Below are 26,401 nucleotides of genomic sequence, written 5' to 3' on the forward strand. Positions count from 1 at the left end.
GCAGTATGGAAATCTCAAAGTGACTAAGTGACAGACACTGTCAGATTCCATAGAACCTCTCCTTTATTTCCAGGTGTCCCTGTCCCCTGACTCTTTAGAATTCAGAACCCCTAATATAGGAGGTCCTAAATCTACAGAGACACAAGTATAAGTTATAAAAATTATAATATTATGGAATGTTAATGGAAATAATATTATGAGAGGGAAATATTGCTTGATTCATCAACCTGAGTATTCCAACTATTGGAAAAAAAAAACTATTGATTTAATGTAGAGGCCTACAAGCTTACATAAACAGATTGTAAATATTTTAGGCTTTGTAGGTTATAATGTTCTTTATCAAAACCATTTTGCTATTGCAGACAATACAAAAACATTTTCGGAAAGGTAATACCTCCATAAGTATCTAATGCCCAAGATAGTCTATACATATACATATAAGAAAAAATATATACATATAAGAAAAAATTCTGTTATTGCATGTAATCAACTTGCCAGGAAGTTGAAAGATAATCTGGTCTCCAAAGGTCAGGATTATACTAAGAACTTGGTGTCACCCCCTGCTATTTCAAGCTCAAGCATCAGATGTGGTCATGAGCTCATCAACCTTGGTGAGAGCCCAGCATCATAGTACCTGTGAAAGTTCCATTCCTGCCACCTTGACATTCTGTCATAAATACCATTGAACAAGCACTGGAGTAGGCCAAAGATATTTCATAAATGAATGTTGCTACTTTTTACATCTATGGATGCAATAAATGTTAATAAAATTAAAACTTAAAGATCGTGGAGGATGAATTCAAAGACAAGGAAAGAGGTATATATACTTACATTTCAACATCATTTTTCCAAATATCTCTCTTCAGAAATTTTTCCCCTTCTTCCCTCTCACCCCCAACACACAAGGAATCTTCCATGGCCTCAGTTTACTTGAAGTCATGCTTGACAACCTGACAAGAGTACCTGAACTATAAATAGCAACTAGCATTCATTTATTCTGTGGTTTATTGTGTTCCATTAACAAAATCAACTGGTCCATGCATTCTATATTAAATCTTACATCTAATAAAATGTAAAAAATATTTATAAGAATATATGCATTCTTAAGTAACTTTTCAAGAAGTAACATTTTGTTATTTATCTTATGAAAAATAAACTAACACTTTAAAAATGTTGTTGTAATGAATTTTATTATGTATTTTAATATAATAAAAATATAAAAAGGCAAAATTAAAATAAAAGAGAGGACAAATATAAAATAATATGTTTACATTCTTATTAATTGAAAACATAAGCATTAATAATTCTGTTTTTTCAAGTAGGCATATTTTGTGAATATTTCTAGTAGGCATATTTCTCTCTACTGAAGATGTTTGAACATAGGTATCTGTGAGTGAGGCATGATTATATATTAAAAGACTGAGTCAAAACCAGTAAAATTGGTGGCTATGCACTGCTACAGAACAAAATAGAAAGAACACAAAGGTAGTGGATACCATACCTATGGGGATCTTAATATGTATCATTCTAGGATACTTTGGCAAGTGAAGAATGGTCCTAAAGAGTATCTCACAATAGATGTAAGCCTAACACAAGAAAACAAAAAATATGAAAAACAAACTAACACAACACCCCTAAAGTTCAGCAGCTGACCCCAAAGATATTAAAGTGGATGACATATCAGATGATAAATTTAAGAGAATAATTATAAAAATGATCAATGAATTCCAAGAAAACACGGAAAAACAAATGAAGAAATGAAAGAAGCCAGTACAGAATATGAATGAGAAATTTAATAAGGAGATAGAATTTTTGAAAAAGAACCAAACAGAAATCTTAGAAATAAAAGACACAATAAATTATATAGTGTGTGCAGTTGAAAGCCTCTCTAATAGTGCAGAACATGCTGAAGACATAATATCAAAGTTAGAAGACAAAGTGGCCAGCCTTCAACATTCAGACAGCATTATAGGAAAAACAAAAAATATAACTATGATCAGAATATACAAGAACTCTAGGACAACATGAAGAAACCAAATTTAAGAATCACTGAAACTGAGGAGTACTGTGAGATGCAGGCTAGTGGAATAAATAAAGTTTTTATGGAAATAATAAAAGAAAATTTTCCAAACCTTCAAAGTGAGATGCACATCCAGCTACAGGAGGCATGTAGAAAAGATTAAAAAAATTAACAACCCCTCTATGACACATTATAATAAAAATGCCTAATGCACAAAACAAGGATAGACTTATAAAAGCTTCAAGAGGAAAATGTCACTTCACATTTGGATGCAAATCTATCAGAATAACTTCTGATTTCTCAGCACTCACTCTATAATGGAATCTTCCATGGTCTCAGTTTTCTTGAAATCATGCTTGATAACCTGACAAGAGTACCTGAACTATAAACAGCAACTAGCATTCATTTATTCTGTGGTTTATTGTGTTCCATTAACAAAAATAAACCACTATAACTTGGAACAATATGTTGGAATATGTTCCAAGTCTGAAAGAAAATAACTACAAACCAAGACTTCTATATCCAGCAAAACTACTATTCCAAATCAAAGACAAAAGTAAAAGAATTCCTGACTACAAAATCCAGCACTACAGAACTTACTTAAGGAAATACTCCACATAGAAGTAATAAAAAACAAGCCTCAGAGCTCACAAAAGAACAAATCTCATTGAATAGTTTAGTGAAGGAGAAATGGGACCAAATTAAACATTAGAGATAAGTCAAAATGGAAGGAATTAATAAATATATCTGTACAATAATACTGAATGTAAATGGTTTCAACTCTGCAATTAAAAGACACAAGTTGGGGAAACGGATTAAAATGTTGCTTGCAAGATTTGTCCCTTACAGGCAAAAATAGCCATAACAAAAAAATGGAATTGATATACCATGCAAATAGAATCCAAAAACAAGTAGAAGTGGATACTCTCATATCTGACAAACCAGATTTTACCACAAAATTAATTAGAAGAGACAAAGAAGGTCACTTTTTATTAATAAAAATAACAATCCAACAAGATGTAACAAAAATAAATATTTATATGCAAAATGTGGGTGCAACTAGTTAGACAGAAAAGACACCGCTGAAATTGAAGCCCCAGACCGACCCCATATCATAAAACTTGGTGATCTGAACACACCTCTCTCCCAATTAGATAGGTCATTCATATATTAACTCAGTAAGACTCTTTGGACCTAACAGATCATCTATAGAATATTTCAATGGATCTAACAGATGGACCTAACAGATCATCTACAGAATATTTCATTCAACAACAGCTAAATACAGTTTCTTTTCAGAATCTTAGGGAATCTTGTCCAAAGTAGACTACATTTTAGGCCATCAAGCAAATCTCAGCAATACAAAAACAAATTTGATATATTTTTGCATCTTATCAGATTATAATGGAATGAAATTAGAAATACACATGACAAAAGCCTAGAGAGGCTGTAGAAGAAAACACCAATTCCAAAAACAGTAGAAGGAAGGAAATAAATTAAGATCAGAGCCAAAATCAATAAACTTGAGAATAAAAAAAAAACATACAAAGGATCAATATAAAAAATCTATTCTTTAAAAAGCTAAATAAGATTGATAAGCCCTTAGCCAAGCTAACCAAAAGGAAAACAGAGAAAACCTAAATTAATAAAATTAGAGATAAAAGGAGAAATCACTATAAACTTTTCAGAAATCTAGCAAATCATCAGAGACTATTTTGAAACTATATACTCTAACTGAAAATTATAAATGAATACATTTCTAAACAAATACAATGTGCCAAAACTGAATCAAGAGGACATAGAAAACCTAAACAGACCAATAACTTGTAATAAGATACAAGTACTAATAAAAAGCTTTCCAACAAAGAAAGCTCAGAACCACATGGATTCTACCATTGTTTGTAGATGGTATGATCCTATAACTGAAAGATCGAATTCTACCAAATCTGAGAAGAACTTATGCCAATATTCCTCAAAGTATTGCATAAAATAGAAGTGATGAAACACTTCTGAATTAATTCTATGAGGCTAGTCTCTTACTCATACCAAAATTAGATAAGGACACATCAAGCCAAGAAAACTATAGACCAATATCTCTGTGAACCTAGATGCAGCAATACTTAATAAAACATTAGCACATTGTGTTCAACATATTAATTGTACACCATGATCAAGTTATTTTTATTCTAGAGATGCAAGGATTCCATCTTCATGAAGAACTCAATAGATGTAGAGAAGGCCCTTGACACAATTCAGCACCCATTCATGATAAACACATTGAAGAATATAAGGATCAAAGGAACCTACCTCAATATCAAAGCCTATCTTTGAAAAATTCAAATACAACCTCATAGTAAATGGGGAAAACTTAAAAGCATTTCCTTTAAAGTCTGGCACCATACAAGAATGTCCACTCTCACCACTCCTATTTGATATAGTGCTAGACATTCTAGCCTAGCCACAGCAATTTGGCAAGAGAAGGAAATAAAAGTGATAAAACTAGGAAAGAAAGAAGTTAAAATATCACTGTTTGTAGGTGGTATGATACTATACCTAGAAGATCCCAAAACTCCATCAAACGACTGCTAGAGGTAACAAATTTGGCCAAATAACAGGTTACAAAGTCAGTATACGAAAATAAATAACTTTCCTGTATAAAAACATTTTCATAATACTGGTAAATACTTCCTCATTCCTGGTAAAGGCAGCTTGGGGAGATAAATGAGATATACAAGTGGCAGGGGGACCTTGTGTAGATGGGGGGACCTTGTATAATTATCTAAGTACAACTTATTAAACCACAAGTGTAACGTTTTCAGAGCTGAGAGGACCTTGGATATGACAAAATCTGGTTCTGGTGAGTTCTTCAGGGAGATGTCTCTTCAGGTGCTGCTGTGGTGGGCAAGGCAGGGCCAGACATGTAGCATAGCAAGTCTCCACAGGAGATTTGGATGCAACCTGATTATACACCACTGAACCATGCCAGGAAGTGAAGTGACTTCAGAGCAGAATGTCCCAGAAATGACACAAGAGTCATGTCTCCAGACCCCTGGTCCTCTACCACCTGTAGCCCAAAGCACCCAGCCAAGACTCCTAAGCTCTAACAATTCCATTAGGTAAGTATCAGTAAATTCCATCAAAGACATGTTTTTCAGTCATCATGACTTTTCTTATCCCAGAATAATACTGGTTTTTCTAACATATTTTAGATTTAATACTTCCCATAAAGCATTCATACATCTGTTACTAAACAATGGCAGATTAGAGATTCATAGCCTATTAAAACTGGAGGACTATCAACTGGCTTATTCATTTTGAAGATCAGAAAACTGATACCAGAGACATTAGTAACCTGACAAGCATTTCTAGAATTTAATTTTCCTTTTTTTGTCAATAAAATAGACTATGTTTTTTCTTCCTGGTCTGTAGAGATGAACTAGTATGCAATGCATAATATTAGTAATTTTTGACTTGGGTTCTTTTGTGTATAATGCAGTCTATTGGATTTTTCTGAATGTTTCTATTGAAAATAATTGTTGCTATATAACAGTGTAGTGGCAGCTGACCACAAGACCACAAAAAGTCTTCATCACATACTTAAAATAAATCCTTTTGAAGCGAGGGCAATTCATAGTAAATTAAAGGGGAACTTAAGGATATTTTTTAAGAAATACCAGTTTTAAGTAGGTAATTGTGAGGAAGATAATAATCATACAAGTCAAACTCAGGAGATTCTTCCATAAGCCCCAAAGTGAGATATCGATGCCTTGGATTGTCAAGAGTTCTTCACCAGTACATCTGAAATTCAATAAAACAATCTAAATTCCTAGCATCTGTCAAATTTTACTGAATACATTCCCTTTTCTTTTGTTAAAGAAACCTATAGTTTAACCAAATCATTAGGAGTTAGCCTTTCATATATAATAGCTAAAAGTCATTAAGTGCTTAAATTTTGCTACTATGCCAAGCAACTTGCACCTAATAGCTTAGTTATATCTTAAAACAATCCAAGGGGATATAGATATACACATTTAAAAGAGGAGGGGAGTAGACTTAACAAACTTGACCAAGCCTACAAAGATACACTGTGGAGCAAATTTCTAGCTTCTTTTATTTACAAATCTATAGTACTGCTGTCTTCAAAGGAAATATCTCATCTGATACACTTTCACTTACTTCTAATGGGACACCTTCAGTTTTACCTAATGACACCTATGACCCTTGCTAAGATGATCAAAGCTCCACACAGTTCTGCTCACCCACAAGACAGCCATCCTAAAAACATAGGCTAAGTATTGTAAAACTAGGACAAAGGGGAAGCAAGAGTTTCCAGCCAGAGTCATGTCTGTTGGCTCTTTGACCAAGACTGTGAAGAGCATCACAGATATTCAGCTCTAGAATGTCACCTGCAGTCCCAGGAATCAGACTTAGGGCTGAAGTACCAGCTGGAGCACAGCAGGAAGCACCATTCCTGCCACTGGTAGAAAAGCATGTGATACTAAAAACACCTAGTGTAGCTACAATAATCAACAGCTGCCATTTATGTGCTATTGTTCCATGTTTTGGAATTTAGCAGTTATAAAAACATCTGTGACCTCTCTTTGCTGTAAGAGGAGCTTCATCCTTCCTCTTGTGAGGATAGGGTCCATGTAAGCATGAAGCCTGTGGTGGCTCTTCCTTATTTGTTCCCACTTTCCCTGTCTACTTTATTCTGACAAGCAGCCTTGCACAAATTTTGTGTTACAAAAATGCCATGCCCAGATCAAACAAAAGAGAGTAGAAAGGTAAGGAAAAGTCCTCTTCACAGATTTTCTGGTTGGTATAGAATTATTTCTATACTATTTGAAATATCCAGGAGAGTTTTAGTATTCTAGCATTCTCATTCTCTCTCTCTTTTATTAACTTAAGCATCAAAGTCAAATCATTTTCAATCATTGAAAAAGTAAGCATTATCAAAAATTTGAAGCAAGATACTTTAATTTTTTTAATGACATTATATGAAAATAAGACTTCCTTCTCAATTTACTGAAATAATGTTTTTTTTTCTTTAAAGGGTATTTCCTTTAATAGGTAGTATTCAGTTTACACACACACACACACACAGAGAGAGAGAGAGAGAGAGAGAAACAAAAACAAAAACTGAGCAGCCTTTGATTTCACTACAGCTCCAACATATGTGAACAAAGGGAAGAGCCAGGACCTGGGGGACAATGTTCATTCCCTTGATGCTATCACTGCCCTGTTAGTTCTTACTGCTATCCACAGGCTAGGCTCATAGATACTATATAATCCATTCAGTCCAGAGATTATGAACCCTTGCTAAATTATTGAAACACCCATTTCAACTTCAAATGTTCTGAAAAATAAGAATTCAATCTCATAATCAAAACATTAAAATAATTTTTCAAAAGGGTGAATACAAACATTTCTCCACATTTAATACAACATTGACTGTAGTGGAATACAAGTACAGCATGTTCACATGCACTAGTATACAAGGTCTCACTTTATGAGTGGGAAAACTTACATTCAGAAAGATTCATTGAGCTTGGGCTCTAAACCCAGGGCACTTTCTATATCTTATCATACTGGTAAGAAATCTCATTATGACATGGAATGGAAACTTACATCACATAGCTGGCACAGCCACTGATTTCTGTTGCATTGAGTTCTGGACAGAAGTTTTGTCCCAAAAATTCATTATGCTGCAAAGCCTATATAAGGGGGACAATACAAGATAAAAGGTTGTGAATTTCAAAAGTGTCCAGGTACATAAGTGCATACCCATAATCCCAGATGGTGGGGAAACTCAGGCAGGAGGATGGCAAGTTCCAAGATAACCTGGGCAACTGAAGGTAAGGAGACTTGTCTTAAAAAATAAAAAGTGCTGGGGAAGTAGCTCAGTGGTAGGGTGCTTGCCCGGTATGCACAGGACTCTAGGTTAAACTCTTACTGAAAAAAGAAAAAGTTGCCAAAGAATTATCACAATTATGTCCTCAAGCTTAATCTCCATTACTGTTTCTAAAAACATACCAAGTCTTACATTCACAGCCTTTTTCACAGCATAGCGGCTAATATATTTGCCCTGGTAATCAAGAGGCCTAGGTCAGAGATGTTGCTTCTCATTGTAAAAAAGCGAGATCTCTGGCTATATAAGCCAAGCTTCCTTCTTCTCATTCAATTTTATGATCCCATAAAAACCAAAATTAAAATAATATGATAGTGCTTAGTGAACATTGTCAGTTTATAATAACAATGTTATTATAAATGACAGTTTATAATAACAATGTTTCCTCAGTTGTTTTCATCAAAAACTAGTTGTAATGATGGGAGTTAGAAATTTGGTTATATTGTGTTGAGACACAGCTTCCTTTGGAGCTGATTAACTTGCCAATATGGCTCTGGGTATTAGACAGTCTTCTTATTCTCTTTAAATTCAGCTTTTATTATTAACAATGTGCTCCAGTCTCCCTTCCTCCTAATGATTCCCTTATTGGACTAAAAAACAAAATATGTATTTCATTTATTAGTCAATTTTTTCTATTTACTAGATTTCTCCCCACACTTCATCTTCCTCAAACAGTGAAAAAACTGGGAAAACCCCAGGTGCCTTCCAGAAAGACAATTCCTGGATGGGAGAGGTTCATAGCCCATAGCCATAGATTTGGTTTTATTTTCATTGTTCTCACTTTGGGAACTCTGTCACAATGGCAGATAAGGACATTTTACCGTATACCCATAATGAGGAATACTCAAGTATTCAAGCCAGGATAGCCAAGGTGTCATGGTTCCAAAATTCACTGAAATACCCAACAAAACCTACAAAAAGCAAAACCAAGTGTCAATCAGTTCAGTGTTTTTATGAGGAACTCTAGATAAGACCCTACACAAGAACTCTACAACCTTCAAAACATTTCTGCTAGGACCTACTCTTTCTTGAAATATCTTCCACTTACTCTTAAATACTGATTTTGGTCCTTTACATGTATATACCTCTGTATAGCTAAGGCAGTTTATGATATTTAGTGAAGAACAATATACCTGTAATCAATATTATGTATTCTACTTATTTCAGGAGATTCTTTATTATCAAGACTCTGTCCTTAAATTTCTATGCAACTGTATACAAAGGAAGATTAAGTAGTAAGTTCATCCCTTGGTATCCAAAAGGAATTAGTTCCAGGAGCCCCCAGCAAATCCCATCCACAGATATCAAAATCTGACAATGCTTTTATCTATTATTTCTAAAATAGCATAACCTTTGCATAGAACCCTGCATATCTTTTATGTTTAAATACGTACATTCTGTATATTTTAAATCATTTACATATTTCTTTTGATACATAATACAAGTCAACCATCAAGGAAAAAAATTATACTTTATAGTGTTGGAACCAATGACAAGAAAAGAAAAAGTGTATATATTCAGAGACAAGTTTTGTATTGAAAAATTCTGATTAATGATTGGTTGAATCTTTGGATGTGGAACCCATGGACATGAAAGGCTGATGGTACTGACAACTTAAATTGTACCACCATTATCTTCCCCCTTCATGAACCTGGACATCTAGAACAAAAACCAGAAGAATCCTGAGCATCACATGCTCCTCTCTACTTCTACACAATAATAAGATTTATCTTTTACAAGGGTTTGCATTTTGTGCCCATGCTATCGGAATTATTTAGGATTCAAAATGCTTGCATAAATACTCCAAAGACCTAACACAAAAAAAGAAAGAAAAAAAGAAAGAGTAACATGCTGAAGTTCAGCAGAACATGCAGTCAATACTTCCATTTTAAGCTACCATAAAACAGTCTCATGGTGGAAATGCCAGGAAAAACTGCTAGAGATAAACAAGAGACAGCTATGAGGTTCACATAACACTTATCCTAACTGGTGTGAAGTGCACTGGGATATGCAGAACAATGACTATGTAGAAGTGTGTCTGCATATGTTCAGACTGGACCTAACTAAGTGTTTAGCATATAAGTCAGCATCTCTGAGTTAAATGTGGTTTTATGACTGATTTTTTTATTTCCATATAGAATTCTTTACACAACAATTAGTCAAAGCATCAAATCAAACAAAAGTTCTTCATTTATTGAATGAGGTATTATTTGCAGTATGACGGTATAGAAACTGTAATCAAGATTTATCCCTTTCTCAATGATATACATTGTAGTTGCCAAATTCATAAATGGAAGAATTAAACTTTGGCACAAGATTATGCTAAATATGTATCATTGGAAGATATCTCCTCCTCCTGAACAGAAAAGATGTGTGTATTAATCGTTGATGCAATTGGGAGAAGGTTGGTAACTAATTATATGCTGATTCATCATATTGAGTGCAAAATTTAAGGCATATAAGATTAAAACTAAGTAAACATTAAAAACAATCAAAAGATGTACAGGAATATGTTGATATAGATCATCCAGGAACCCACAAGGGAGGGAACCTAGCACTGTGGACTTTGGATTTTCCAGTGCCTTCAATACTTCTTTTCAAAATATAAGAGGTACTCCAGTTAGACTTCTCATGCCACACACTGTTAAACTCCTCAAGGATCTTCACTTTCATCTTGAAGCCTACATAATCCAACAAATCATCTCTGCTGATTACAGAGCTGGCAATTCTCTTAACACCAGCATGAAGGTCAGGCACAGAACTTGTTGTTCTAATGAGGGAATTGGCCAATCATAATTCTTATGGGTTTTGAGTTTCCAGTTTACCAAGGTTTCATAATATGCCACCCAGAAGTATTTTAAAAAGCTCATTAGTGAGTATATGGTTAAAAGTTATAGTAACAAAATTAGGATACTAGCACAAAAAACTGGATAAGGGCCAGGAGGAAAGCAGCACATTCTCTAATATCAACTGCATGGCCTCGAGAAAACATTGGAGTCCTGTACAAAGTCCTAAAAGCAGGTTTTACAGGACAAGTGAAGAAGCAGGAAGGAACATGGTACAGATTCCCTCTCAAAGCAGTACAATTCGCACTCACCATCATAATCCCCAAATAGACATTCACAAAAATTGTCTCTAGGTCCATCGTCTTCTCACCTGCTCCCAGGACAAGTGCCATGGTACCAGTGGCATAAGCCACTAGCAAAACAATAAACATCAGCATGAAGAAAGCACCCACATCTGGTTTCAACACTTAGAAGGAAAAGAAAGGGTCAGTCCAGCTTCCTAGGTCACCTTGTATTTGAGATTGTTTATTTTGCAAATAACACTAAACATTCTGAAAAACTAATATCAGAATGAAAAATGTCACTTACTCTCCAACTATCATTAGTGTTTCCTTCCATGTAACCACATGAAGTTATCACACAATTTTCTTTTTTTTACATTTACTGCAGAAATACTTTTCTATGTAACATCTATGCTCCTTTATGTGAAACAATGCACAATTTCTGAGTTGCTGAGCCAGAGAGATATAGGCAACACAAATGGACCAAATTCTACTGTCACAGGAAATTTCTCAAGAGCACATTTAAGTAAACTGACATCTCCACATTGTTTATTGTTTTTTTTATAAATGCATTAGTGAAGAAACTGGGATCAGAATTCTATGATGCCACAGTGGGAGGAAAAGGGGAAGTAGTATGGACTGAACAAGAGCAAATTAAATTCTATGATTGTATAATTATGTCTACATGAACCGCAATATTATTTATAATGATAAGGTACTAATAAGACATTAAAAAATACCTGGGGTAAGGAAAAATGCTCCTATAACCTGAGTCCTTCTAGACAGTCTGATTGAAAATGGGCTAAATTAAGTTTCCTAAAGTACTCTATAAATTATACTGAGCTAATGATCTGGGTTATCCCATCTGAGGGTTTTGGAACAGTTGCAAGAACACTGATCAGAAGCCTGGGGGTCTAGATTTCATGATTAATTCTTTTTTTCTTTTTCTGGGGTACCAAGGATTAAACTCAGTGGCACTCCACCACTGAGCCACATCCCCAGCCCTATTTTTATTTTATTTAGATATAGGGTCTCACTGAGTTGCTTAGTGCCTCAGTTTTCTTGAGGCTGGCTTTGAATTCATGATCCTCCTCCCTCAGCCTCCCAAGCCACTGGGATTAGGACACTAGCACAAAAGACTGGATAAGGGCCAATCACACCATGCCCTGATTGATGAATTCTTTATCACACACCTGATTTTCTAAATGGAAGGCTTAAACTCTATCAGTGGTTCTTATCCTGTACTATGCTGTTACAAACAGATATTTCTTGTGTGTGTGTGTGTGTGTGTGTGTGTGTGTGTGTGTGTGTGTGTAAGGGGGTGGTGGAAATTCTGATATAGTACCTGAAGTGAAGCCTGAGCCTAATGCACAAAGGAATCTGTCTACAGCCATCAAATACGTATTTTTATTAAATGAATAAACACCAAAGTTACCAACTTTGTTTCTATGACTAGAGAAGAAGAGAGAGAAAGAATATGTGTGTATATTGATTTTTTAATTCCTCCCATTATATCCCTTTACATAAGGATATTACCAATCTGTATTTTATCTCTACAGAGATATATGTAGATACAGAGAAAATGTTGATAGATAAGCCATATCTTAGCTCCTCTGGCATAGCCACAAATAGTTATATAAATTTATTTCATATTTGTATATGACATATCTCTCAGTAAACTGCAGTTTTATAAATTGTTTTAAATTTGGCTGGCCCAATCATAGGGTGCATACTTGGAATCCCAAGTGTCTGGGAAGCTGGGGCAGGAGGATCCCAAGTTCAAAGTAGGCCTGAGCAATTTATCAGGACTCCATATCTAAACAAAATAAAAATAAAATGGCTGGTGATGTAGTGGAGTGGTATAGCACTTGCCTCTCATATTCACACTATGGGTTCGAGTCCTAGTAGCAATTAAAAAAAATGGTTGGGAAAACAACTTGACAACAATGCCATTGATAAACAGTTATTTTAGAGAGTGAACAATGTGTACATGTACTTCCATAGCTTACATACAGCTTGGTTTGTAGTTTTAATAACCATGAAACTGCTCACAGAGAGAAATGAGCATCACCTCATATGCAAGACTAAAGACACATCTTCTTCATCTTGCTACTTACGTAACATGAAGTATAGTACAGAAGTAAATAAAATAGTTGGAAACAACCTCCTGGGTATTAATTCAGCTAACAGTTCTCCAAAAAAATAAGGCAACACTCTGTAGTATCCACTGATGTGCTCATGTCTGGGGAGGAAAGAAAAAGCTTGCCACACACTCCAGATTAGTTCACGAAGACTCAGCCCAGAAGAGGTGATGCTCTGCAGACTCCTGCTGCCACCAGATCTGACACTGCACCTGCCCACAGGATCTAGTCTGATTTCCCACACCCTTCTCCACCTCAGGTACAGCCTCCCTGGGGCATCAGCCCCCATACTCTTGCTGTGCCCCTCTCTCATGAAGCACCCCCCCTGCTGCCACCCACTCTGACCCATATCAACCCTCCAGGGACAGAGTCTGCACCTCCTCACTCTCCTCAGAGATTCTGTTTCTCTTCTGAGGCTAGCTGTGCCTGAGAAGTGAGGAGCTAATCCCAGTGTAACAGAAGCTTCTCTTCTCCCCACTTTGAGTATAAAGGCCCCAGTGCACCTGAAGACTTTTAAAAACTCTTTATTTCTATTCTCAGGTTAAAAGCAGAAAAAGCCTTCTTCTCAATGATCACACGTCCAACATGCAGCTATGTCAGCTACCAAATCCTCATCTTTCCTCTTCCTAACATCTTTCTCCCATAATTCCAAATGCTTCTACCAGTGTCCTTATTTTTTCCCTCTCTGAGGATTCCTATCCTTGGCATATAAGTATAGGCAAATCTCTTTCATTTTTGAAAAATAAAAGAGATAAAATCAGTCTGCTTCTTACTGTAAGGCTGCCCTCTGAGTCTTTCTACTCCTCCATCCACTGAGGGCTAAACTAAGTCACATTCTTTGCCAATTTTATTTCCCATTTCTTATTTGCTGGTGATACTATCACTTACTTCCAAGCACCTGAAATTTTTTTTGCAAGTGTCACAATGACCTGTTATTCCCTAAAATATAAAGATACTTTTTACTTTGTTCATTGTTTGCTTTTTATGCAGCATTGGGATTGGTTGCTCATATCAAACCAAAAAACTCTCTTTCCTTTAGTGTCTGGATCCACATACTTTTAATTTTTTTACTCTCCTATAAGTGCATTTTCTCAGTTAATATTGGTAATCCCAAGCGGGTATCTCCAAAGTTCACACTGTGCATGGTAAGTATACACAAGTTATGGCAATCTCCAAGATCATATCCTTGTCCTCATTCTGGAAGTGACCTGACTGACCAACAGCTAGCTACCAATGTCCCTTTCTGAAACAGAGAGCTACTCACTTAAACAGTTTCTTTTGGAGCTCAAAGATCTCCCCAGCAGTCACACTGCTGAAACACTGGAAGACAATCAGCACATAGAGTGCCCAGGCCCTGCCAGGACAGAAAAGGAACAAAAGTAAATGGTAAACTCAATGTCATCAGCTCAGTTTTCTACCCACAAACTCTTTCCACAAATGACATAACATTAAATAAATTTTTTTTTCTTTAAAACATTTAGACATGTTCTGGTTAAAACTGAGAGGAAAGCATGTACTCATGAGGTCTTTCCCCATTTCTGTATCCCCACCATGGTGCCCCTGAAATTCCATATTATAGCCCTATTTGCAATTCATGGTCTTAGCTTACTGTGAGCTGAATTGTGTTTTTAAAAATTGATATGTGGAGGCAATCACCCCCAATATGAGGGTATCAGGAAGTAGGTGACTTAGGAAACAATAAGGTTAGATGAGGTCATGACAGTAGAAACCCCAAAATGTGATTAGAGTCCTTATAAGAAGAAACATCACATCATGCTCTACCATAAGAGGGTACAGAGTGAAGGTTGCTACCTGCAAGCCAGGAAGAGACCTTCATAGGAGAATGACCCTGCTGGAATGGAACCCTGAGCTCAAATTTCCATATTCGAGAATTTGAGAGAAAATAAATTTATGTTGTTTAAGCCACCATGTCTAAAGCATTTAATCATGGAATCTTGAGCTAATTCATAGGTTACAGAAATACTACCACCTTCAATTTAAGAAAAATGATATTTTTCCCAATGTATATTTGGAAGATCAATAAAGACCCAAAGTGTTAAAAAATTCACTTAGCCAGTTTGGTTTTCAAGTGGAGTAAAGAAAAAAAAAGGAAAACATGTGGAAGGAAAATGTCAGACAGCAGAGGGAACCCACATTATCTCTATACAACAGACACCTGACCATCAGCAAAGTCTTGACAGTTAGCCTTGACACGGGACAAGCACCCTCCTACCAGGCTTCCAAAGTGCTTAGAAAATAAATCAAACTGATCCTGATTCATGAAAAAAAATTGTGCACCTGTGTGAAAAGGTAGACTTTTAATGCTTCTTTTTAGCAAATTAATTGAGGTTTAAAAAAGAAAATGTCCAGTTAATCTACACTTTGATGGATTTATGGATGTCATGAAAGCAACCACAAGTACTTCAAATGTGAATGGGCTGCACTTCACAACCAAACAGTTTAATTAATATTGAGGATGTTAGTTGCAACTTTTTTTTTAAAAAAAGAGGTGATGTGACACATCATTTAAATAACAAAAACAAGAGAACATATTTAAAATTGTAATCCAAGTGAAGAACCCCAGTTACTCTAAGGTAAAAAATAAGAGTCTGTAGACAATAATTTTACATGAAGAAATAAGTATATAGGCTATTTTAAATGTAAATATTTATATAATGATTAAAAGGAGTAAAAATCATCCAGGCCTAGTAGAAAAGCAGCTACATAACTTTTGATACAGGACTAAACCTAATGTCAAGTTGAAACCTAATTTGAGAAATGAGGGACATAATAAGATTCAGTTTAATTTGTTGTTACATCTAACAGTACAGTAAAGTTAATGATTCTGAAAAAAGGAGACTATGAATTTCCTTCTAAAACATAAGATACTTTATTTTATATTAAAGATTTTTTTTTTACTTTTAGGGAACTTCATTGATTAAAATTCTTTCCAAGTTGGTAAGCCACATCTATATTATCTATTTATCTGATTTATTTAAAATTTTTAATGATAAGTTCACAAAATTATACTTCCATGTTTACAGGTACAAAGGTATAGTTCAGGAAACATAATGTAAAATCATTAAATTGAGCTAATTAAGGTAATATCCACACCTCAAATATTTATCATTTTTATGGTAAGAACATTTGAAATTAATTCTCAGAAATTTTGAAATATATATTAGTATTTACTATATTCATCACATTGTATAATGCATCTCCAAGGAAAAGAAAAACCCTTATTCTGCCTGAGACTTTGTACACGTGACTATCTTCTTCTTGTTTTTCCTATCCCTCTTCCTTTGGCAACCACCATTCTACTCTTTGCTTCTAACAGTTCAATTTATTTAGAATATTTTGTTATCAGCTTACATTCATGATGTTAGGAATGCCAAAATTTATTTCTTAGAGCTGAACAGTACTCCATTGTGTATACACATCTCACTTTTCCTTATCCTTTTCCCTTTAGTTGAGAATGGACACTTAGATTGAGCGCAAATACCTCTGGGAGTGCAAATATCTCTTCAACAAACTGATTTCAACTATTTCATGTCAATACCTAGAACTGATATCCAATTATTTTAAAATACTTCCTAATTCATTTAATAGTCACCACAACATTGTACGATGATGAAGTCAAAGAAACTCTCAGTCCACACAGGATTGAGACCTAGTTCCTCAATTACACAGATTATAGAGAGTGCAAAGACAGTGCTTGATTCCAAAGAAGAACTAAACCATTGGCCTCCCTGACAATTTCAAATGATGAGGCACTGATATTAAGCCCTGAAGAAAGCATTAAGAATTTGGTTCCAGAAACGAAACTGAAACATTGTTTTCTAAAAAAAAAATGAATCATTAATCACCCAAGACAGATTACACAAGCTACACACAGAGTCTATTTTCTCACAGTCCGAGTTTTTATTTAAAAAAATAGCAATAAACTTAAGGCAAAATAAAATTAAAAGAAGGAAATTGTCCAATTTCTCCAGAAAACATCTGAAAAAATTACTGTATTTCTCTGGAGTTTTCTAGTACTTTAATGCCTTGCTTTTTAGTTTGTCTTTAAGTTTCCAATTAAGCATAGATTTCTCAATATTTCTCCTAAATGCTTTCAGGGATATAATAGACAGGAGCACAGTCTTTGGTCCTATTGGATTAAGAAATGGAATCTACACAGGGTACAAACCAAATATTAGCATATTTGGAAATGACCCAGAGATCTAAGCCTCTAAGGATGGTAAAATTATGATATAACTTGGGAAAAAAAATCTCTGTATAATCATATTGCAGAGAAACACTACCTGATTCCACACACAAGAAAACTTATTTTTGCATGAGGAAAAACTTATTTTTGCATGATGTTTAGCCAGGTGCAATGATGCACATATGCAATCACAGCTACTGGGGAGACTGAGGCTGGAGGACAACAAGTTTGAGACCAGCTTAGGCATCATAGTGAACCTTTCTCAAAATAAAAAAAATAAATAGTTCTGGGCGTGTAGTTCAGTAGTAGAGTACCTGTGGATTTAGTCCCTAGTGGAGGAGGAGGAGGAGGAGGAGGAGGAGGAGGAGGAGGAGGAGGAGGAGGAAAGAAAGAGGAGGGGGCTGGGGAGAGGAAAGAAAAAAGAGAATTGACTTTTATGTTTATTCTTTCTTTCAAAAATAATCAGCCTTTAATAGACATCAAAAAAGACTTGATATAACCTTTCTCAAGTGTCCTCAGTAGTAAAATGGGGATAAGACCATGTACCACTCTGGCTCTTGGGAGGGGTACCTAAGGTACTTAAAGTTGTGAATACCAAGCATGGAGTTCAATGTCTAGGAAGAAGTGGTTTGCATACATGAATTATGATGAGAACCCTGAGTTCTGTGGTGTTGCTAAGCACCTATGCTATGAACATGACATAGCCACTAAAATGTCTCATCCTAAAATGATATTTTTGAAGGCACATTGTAATTAAACTAGATAATGATCACAACACTAAGATAAGTGTTATAAAACAGAAAAATAATTTAAAAAGATAGGAAAAGCTGATTCCTACAAATCTAACCTACACTCCCAAATCAAATGAATTATAAAACCATGAAGGAAATTAGCTCACATGTAACAAATGTCAACAAACAAGACTACATCGAATTTAAAAATATTTGTGTACCAAATGCACTATCAAAAAGGTAAAAGCGAACCTACACAATGGAAGAAAATATTTGCAAATCACATATTCAAAAAGGAATTAATTCAATTTTAAAATGAACAAAGGACATTTTACCAAAAATCCAGCAGATATGTATTATTTAGAAAAGGAAAAATTAACAACTTTTGGTAAGAACATGGTGAAATTGGAACCCTTGTTTGCTACTGATAAGAATGTAAAATGGTGCAGCACAGAGAAAGACAGAAGGCAGAGCCTCAAAAAATTAGCAGAATTACCATGTGGCCCAGCCATTGTATTTCTGAGTATCTATCACAAAGAACTGAAAATAGGGACTCAAAGAGATATTTATAAACCCATAGCAACATTATTCATAATAGCTAAAAGTTGGAAGCAACTCAAATTTGCATGAACTGATGAATAGATAAACAAAATGAAGTATATAGATATTACAATGGAGTATTATTTAGCCTTAAAAAGAAAAAAATCCCAATACATGCTACAACTTGGAGGAATCTTGAAGATATTATGCTAAAGGAAATAGGTCAATCATCAAAAGACAAATATTACAGGAGTACAATATATAATAAGGTTCTTAGTCAAATTCAGAGACACAGAATTGAATAGTATCAGGCAGAAGTGAATTTTGGGAATTACTGATTTATGGAGATTCCATTTGGGAAAATGAATACAATAATCTGGAGTTGGATGGTGGTGGTAGCTGCAAAATGGGAATATATTTGATACCACCCAACTATCAACTTCAGAATGATGAAAAGGGTATAAAATTTTAATTGTTTAGTTCACTACTTCATACATACATACATACATACATCTATAAAAATAACTCTTTCATTCAGTCTTTAATGCACTAACTCATCCTACCACAATAAAACAGTGGCATTTATTTACCATAAATTCAAATATTTAAAGGATGTTCATAAGCTTGAAAACAGTAACAGCATTTTCTCAAATTGATATCTATATTTACTTACCTATTCTGGACTTCAGTACAATCATCTTTTAGCATAAGGAAAGTGGTACCTCCAACCAGTCCCAGAATGAATTTGGCAAACATCTTATCAAAAAGAAAAATGGAAATAATTTCAATTTGAGGTAAAATTTTCACACATCATTTATTATTACAAGATATATGGCTACATAATCAAATCTCTCCATTGAAATCAACACTTTAAATGACTTGGCCAGAGTCCCTGGGAAAATAAACAACGTACATTATTAGACTACTTTCTAAATAAATTTAAAATTATCTGTTGTTTGGAAAACTGATGAGACAACAGATAAGATGATTGGGCAAACTAAGATTTCTGTCAGGGTCTAACAAGCTTTCCTGGATTAGGGACAGTTGAGGTCCTGAACCCACAAATGCCATACAGGGTAAAAGAGTCAAGCACACACTAGGGAAGTCATTTTTAGGAAAAAAAAAAAAAAACACTAAAGTCCAAGTGGATAAAGTTTTATACTTAAATGAATTCTCAATTTTTGTGTCCATGAACATGCATAGTTTCATGCTTTAAGAAGTTCAGATGAAAACAAGACATCTTTACTCTGATGATTAGAAATAAATTAAATTTCAAGGCTGGGAATGTAGCTCAGGAGTACATTGCTTGCCTAACATGCATAAGCCAATGGATTTCATTCCCAGCACCATAAAATTAACAAGTCATAAAATTTTAAAATCATATACAAACAATTTCTAGCAATGGAATTTTGTACAAAAAAGGAAGAAGGGTGAGCAGGATCCTTCCACTTCACCTCTGGTAAGACCCCATTTGTATGAGAAAGTACTTTGTCACTGTCACCAAATCACTCAGCCAGCTCTCTCTGGGGGCACCCAAGTGCTTCTATTATTACCTCCTCCACCTCCTCCATCACTGCTTGCCTTCAACCTCAGCCACTGAGGCCTACAGTCAACATGTCCCAACTGAGAGGCCCATCCCCACCCCCCAGGCCTCACCTACCTTCACCTATTCTGTCTGTGTGAATGGCTCCCAAAGAGCCATCACTTTTGTTTTTATGATAAAAAGTTTTAAAAGGATGCCTCAATTAGAAAAGGCTTAAGGGTAATGTATCCAATGTGGTATTTCCTAATGCAGGAATGGTCAGAGGTAAAAGGATTGGTTTATGAGAGCTGGAACTTCATCAGTGGTTTGATCAACTTGATGGATTAATAATTTATAGGCAGGTGGGAATGACTAGAGAAAGTAGGTGACTAGAGACAAGCTCTTGGGATTATATCTTGTTCCTGGCTCCACCTCTGCTCTGCCCCCCACTTCCCAGCCACCAATGGCTGAGTAGCTTTCCTCCACTATGCCCTCCCACTACAATATGCTGCCTCATTTTGGGCCCAAAATAATGGAATTGGCTGAAAATGTAATGAACCTCTAAAGCTAAGCCCACAATAACTTTTTCTCTTCTAATTTATTCTTGTCAGTTATTTCAGTCACTGTGATGAAAAGCAGATGAACAGTTATAATAGAATTTATTGAAATAACTATAATTATTATTATTCATGGGAAAATTATAAAAATTATAGAAAAATATTAATCTAAAGAAAACAAAATATCCCACTATTTATCTTGAAAACTTCAAACCTGAAAATAAAATCTTAATATTACAATAGTTTCAAATCATAAAGTGTCCTGTAACAGACATTCTAGATAAGAAGCAAGCCAAAGTAGAAAAATGGACTCATAATCAGAAAAGATTGGTTTGTGAAGACCACAGCCTAGAAGAATATTATTTAAATGTTTTCTTTGCAAGATGTCTGTAAACATCCCTTTGCTAATAATAGAGAAATCCTGAAGAAAACTCCATTCTGCATATCTTCATTACTTTCAGAATAGACTCTCTTTCATGTCAGCAGAGCAATGTTCCAAATCAATGTCTATTGCTCTGCCAACATGCAGCATGAACATGTATATGAGTCTGTATTTTCATATGGTATACTTTAGAATATTTAGTGTTTCAAACTAGACTATGCATTTTTTGTTTCTTAGCATTCAGACATGACATTTTATACAGAATGTTATTATTGGAATGTTTCTTAAAAGTTTCAAAGCTTTTAAACTATATTTTAGTCACTTTCAAACACATTGACAAATCTCTGAATACTGTAATCATGTTATACTTTTATGAGGTGTCCATGTGTAATTTTTCTTGTATGAAGAAAAAGCAAACCAGTAGGCAAACTAAATATTGCAAAATTGGGCAAAGGATACTCTATGAGTTTTGTACATGTGGCTTCTGTTTTTAACAGAAGGATAAAAAAATAGATTCCTGAACAAAGTTTTTTTGTTTTTGTTTTTGATTAAATGTGTTTAACCAACATTTCTCAAGGTGTGTTCTGAGGGATGTTTTTTTTTGTTTGTTTTCACTAATAAACCAAAGGCTTAATATTCTAATGGAAAAAATGATTGTCTCAAAAATTAATGATAAAGACCTTCAAATTGATTAGATCAGAAAATCTTTGGCACATTAAATAAACTCTAAATCTTCTTATACAGATAATCAGTTCATTCCAAGATGTTCCAAATAAATGCAACTTCTGGTTACAAAGCAAGTCTGAATCATGTATGTAACTAGTTCAACTCAAACTAGGGCTCTGAGAGAACAGACACAAGATATTATAAACAGAGAATCAGAAAAACATTTTCACAACTCCATGTTCAAAACTTAGGAACCTAAAAAAAAAAAATAGAATTTTAAAAACCCTAGGCCAATAAACTGCAGCCTAGAGGCCATAATAGGGTCAGCACCTATTTTTGCTCTGAGCAAAAGTTAGAATGGTTTTTATATTTTTAAAGAGTTGGCAAAAAAATAGGTGAAGAATAATATTTCTCACTATATGAAATTTACTAGATATTCAATGTTTATGAATAATGTTTCATCAGAACACAGCCAGGTTCATTTGCTTATGCTGTTTTCACATTAAATGACAGGGTTGTCTATCTGAGATAAAGACCATGTTGGTCTGCAAAGTCTAAAATAATTACCATCTAGCTCTTGACTAAAAGAGTTTTCCTACTCCTACACCAAACTCCAGTATTTAACAAACTTAACAAAAGTTGTCCCACTAAGCTTGGGAGCTACAAGTTTCAACTCTTATTCTAGAAACCACTGTTCTCTTAACCTTGCTGGAATTGCCTTTGTGGAACAGAGTTTACTGATGAGGCAAATGGGCTGAACATGCAAACTGGAGGCTCTAGGCCTGCTGCTTGCACCTTAAGGAAGCCCAGGAAATGGTGCTGCACCCACACACATACACACACACACACACACACACACACACACGACACACACACACACACACACACGACACACACACACACACACACAAACACACACACACACACGACACACACAAACACACACACACAGAAAAAAAATAAGAAGCCTAGGACTGAAACAAAGCACAATTTACATAATTCGGGTACATTGCAAATAGCTGTGCTCTTATCATTCCTGCCCAAACTAGCTACCACATATGTGTTTTGGACAAGACACTTATAAACCAATTTAGAGGTAAGTAATTCAAAGAAAAGCCCAAATCACAGGGAAGAATCAACTCATTATATCACATCACTGTTTGAAAATGGGTAACTCAGGTTGATAGATCTAATACACCTAACATGCTCCAAATGACATCAAATATATTCTCAAAAAAGAAAACTGTACCCTTGACTGACAGGACATGAAAGTGTTCATGTTCCGACAGAAATGCCAAATCACAAGGATCAAAATATTTGGAAAAATTGACAGTATAATTCAAAAGTCATCTAGACCCTCAGATATAGTTGGAAAGTGATAATACTTCTATATGACAATTATGGTGCACAAGTAGCCACCAGTATTTCTTAGAACCAACCACATAATATCTTTCAGCACTCAACAGAGACTCCATGAATGATAATAAAAATAATACCCCCCCAAAACTAGTAACATTGATTTCCTTATATAAATGATGAACCAATGTCTGGAAGAACTAGTGTTTTGTGTGAGACAGAGATTAAAAGTAAAAACAACAATAACAACAAAACCTTCAAGAGTGATAATCAACAACCACACTAGAGCCAAACAAAAGAAAAAAGGAGCATCTTCTCATCTTAGTTAAGAGAGGTAATGAGAGAATAAATAGCCTTGTTAGGTCTGGCGGTGCACACCTGTAATCCCAGCAACTAGGGAGATTGAAGCTGGAAGATCACAAGTTCAAGGCCAGACTCAAAATTTTAGTGAGATCCTGTATCAATTTTTTTTAATGTAAAGGACTGGAATACAGCTCAGTGGTAGAGCAACCATGGGTCCAACCCCCAGTTCTGCAAAAACAAAAAACCAAAGAAAACAACAAAAACAGCTATCTATATGTAAAAATGTATGTTTTACTTGTTCTACTGACAATTTTTATATATCAAATGGAGTGGGGATGACAAGTAAATGGAATTGTACATAGAAGATACACATAATCCTGATAGAGACTATATCAGAACCAAATTGTTCCCACATTAGTATAAAAGAGCACAAGAGTCTGGTAGGTTACCTGAGGAATAGTGACCCTGGGGAAACCTAGAAGGTTTTTGGATGCACGCCAGAGAATCCATCTGAACTGATAGCAGAAGGAGGTGACGTGAGTGATCTCCTTAAAGCCTGAGCTCCTCTTCTGTCCATCTGAGAGCTCCTGTAATATAGCTTTTGTGTTTCTGTAGAAGGAGGAGTTGGTATAAAATTCAGCTAATGTGTCTACGACTGGCTTTTCTCTCTTGGAAATCTGTTTGACCCCGTTAGCTTTGGAATAAAATGGATAAAGAAGGGAAGTGTTATTAACAGATAACAGCTGATTTAACCTATTTTTATGTGACCCATTTCTTGGATAACACCTTAATTCTAAAGCTTGAATATATAAAAATCACAATTGTTGCCATTGCTTCACACTTTAATAAATATGCTTAATTGACCTGACTTCTGTCATAATCTTATGGATACAGAAAACTGACATCTTCCTAACTATTGGGACTCTAGTTCTTAATGTAGAAATCTTACCACAGTTATGATTCTTAATATAAAATCTGGTCCTTGCTTTCTACTATGTGCAAATGTATTAGGTGCCAAATTTCTTATTTTAAAAGCATATTTATTTTTAATGGAAACACACTTTACAACTCACAGTATCATATAAATATACATTAATAATTTAGATAAAAATACAGCACTCATGGAAACAAAGTCTGTTGACTTGTATCAGAACAAAACATTAATGTGAATTCAAAAGCAATGTTTAATGAACCAGTAGATTTCTAAGCTTTCACCAAATCAGGCAAAAATTTAAGAGAATCTAGGAGATTTTAGGAGATTCACATACCTTCACTGTCTTCTTCCTTTCTATTTAATACCACAGCAGAGAAGTCTCTCTTAAGCACATCCACAAAGAAGTATCCAGGGTTGTTGTAGGGCTCACACTGGTAGCCTATGAAAGAAAACCAAAGAACACAACCTGATGGTCTTGGGAACAAACTAGGATCACCTCCAGAGAGTGATGGAGGTGAGGCTAGAAAAAAGTAGAATCTAACAAATTCTCCTTCATCTTCTTACTCATTTCTCCGCTAATTTGACTCTTCAGAACATTTGACATTAGTCCTTATTCATCATAAATCATGAAACCAAAGAACCATTAAAATGCCCTGGTGCTTATCAGGACTTCTTCATAAATCTAAAGCTAGGTTCAAGGAAAAAAAATATTAAATTCCTGGGGTCACTATGCTCAGTTCACCTGGAAAATCCTGTAATGACTCTATGCATGTCATCAGTGATTGCTTCTCTTCCATTTAATACAGAGGTCCAAATGATCACCTCTCAAACTGCCATAATTCCAAATAGATGGGAAATATCCAAAGCAGCATTATCAAGAGAAGGTGACCAGAATAGCACACTTGGGCTCTTACCTCAAATTCTTGTGGCACAATCATCTAAACTTTGTCTAAGGTCTGACTCCTAAGCTCATCTACTCTGGATTCCACAAACTCATGAATGCTTCATCATTTTTAAATAATAGACATTAAATAAAAATTAAGAAAACTATCTAGTGAATATTTAAACTGCATTTGGGATCATAGAGAAACATCTATAATCATATCCAAATCTCTAAAATAAAGTAGATCACACAATCCATTTAAAAAATCACATAATTCAACCTGAAATACAAAGAAGCAGGTAGGCCAGAAATTTTGGTGCATCAAAGTCATATTTAGAACCAGCCACTCTAATGACTAGCAGGTCACTCAAATACATTCAGGGCCTAAATCTGCAATCTAATCTTACTAGAAAATAAAGTAACATGCCAATGAGCCCTCATGAAGGTAGAGCATGATCATATGTCAGAAGCAAAGCTGAAAAACCACAATCTGCTATATGGTCAAGATGAAGATAATGTTGGGCCTTTCAATAAATATTCAATTTATGGAATAACTGGCTGTTGGTCAAACCAGTTAATCATAGACCTTTTAGGGAAAGATCACTATAACTGTGAAGCAGAACAAAAGTTTAGTAGAAACACTCACATGCACACACACACACACACACACACACACTCAAATACAAAAAGGAGAAAGACCTACAGAACAAGCAAGTGCTGCAAAATGAAGCAAAATTTTGGTGCCCAAAATTTAGCACCAAACTGACTGAAGAAGCTTTACAGTGTTGGAACCCAATCTATACAGAGATCAAGCAGCACTCCTGCTTACCCCTCTGCTCTTTCCAGGAGTCTATAAAAGAAGGATCTAGTGCATGAAAATGTCACCATACCTGCTAATTTGAAGTACTCCAAAGCCTCCTGTGCAGGACCATGGTACATTAGTTTTCCTGAGGCCAATAAGGTGAGGCTGTCAAACAGCTTGAAAATGGAATAGCGAGGCTGATGAATGGTGAAGATGATTGTTCTTCCCTGCTTAGAAATGCTAAGTTAAAAAAGGAAAACTATTAGCCATTAAATATCTGATTCTTGCACTTCTTGCACACATATGCATACACATACACAAAAAACCTTATAAAATCATAAAAGGTATTATACTTATTGTATTTTCCAAAAAAACACAGAAG

General features: G+C 35.1%; 1 protein-coding gene across 1 annotated transcript in view; it reads right to left on the bottom strand.

Annotated features, from left to right (window-relative positions):
• Positions 1 to 5,670: 5,670 nt before the first annotated feature.
• The window catches only part of LOC144257156 (broad substrate specificity ATP-binding cassette transporter ABCG2-like), a 47,657-nt gene continuing 26,926 nt past the window's right edge, over positions 5,671 to 26,401 (bottom strand). The window contains exons 6-15 of the mRNA XM_077803119.1: positions 26,108 to 26,259; positions 24,669 to 24,773; positions 23,850 to 24,094; positions 19,288 to 19,370; positions 14,401 to 14,490; positions 13,113 to 13,237; positions 11,026 to 11,180; positions 8,750 to 8,839; positions 7,649 to 7,734; positions 5,671 to 5,818 (exon numbers count right to left, since the gene is read on the bottom strand). Coding sequence (XP_077659245.1) covers positions 5,671 to 5,818; positions 7,649 to 7,734; positions 8,750 to 8,839; positions 11,026 to 11,180; positions 13,113 to 13,237; positions 14,401 to 14,490; positions 19,288 to 19,370; positions 23,850 to 24,094; positions 24,669 to 24,773; positions 26,108 to 26,259 — 1,279 coding nt within the window. The remainder of the gene's footprint in view (positions 5,819 to 7,648; positions 7,735 to 8,749; positions 8,840 to 11,025; positions 11,181 to 13,112; positions 13,238 to 14,400; positions 14,491 to 19,287; positions 19,371 to 23,849; positions 24,095 to 24,668; positions 24,774 to 26,107; positions 26,260 to 26,401) is intronic.

The sequence above is a fragment of the Urocitellus parryii genome, chromosome 10 (genome assembly GCF_045843805.1).
Source record: "Urocitellus parryii isolate mUroPar1 chromosome 10, mUroPar1.hap1, whole genome shotgun sequence".
Taxonomy (NCBI): Eukaryota; Metazoa; Chordata; class Mammalia; order Rodentia; family Sciuridae; genus Urocitellus; species Urocitellus parryii.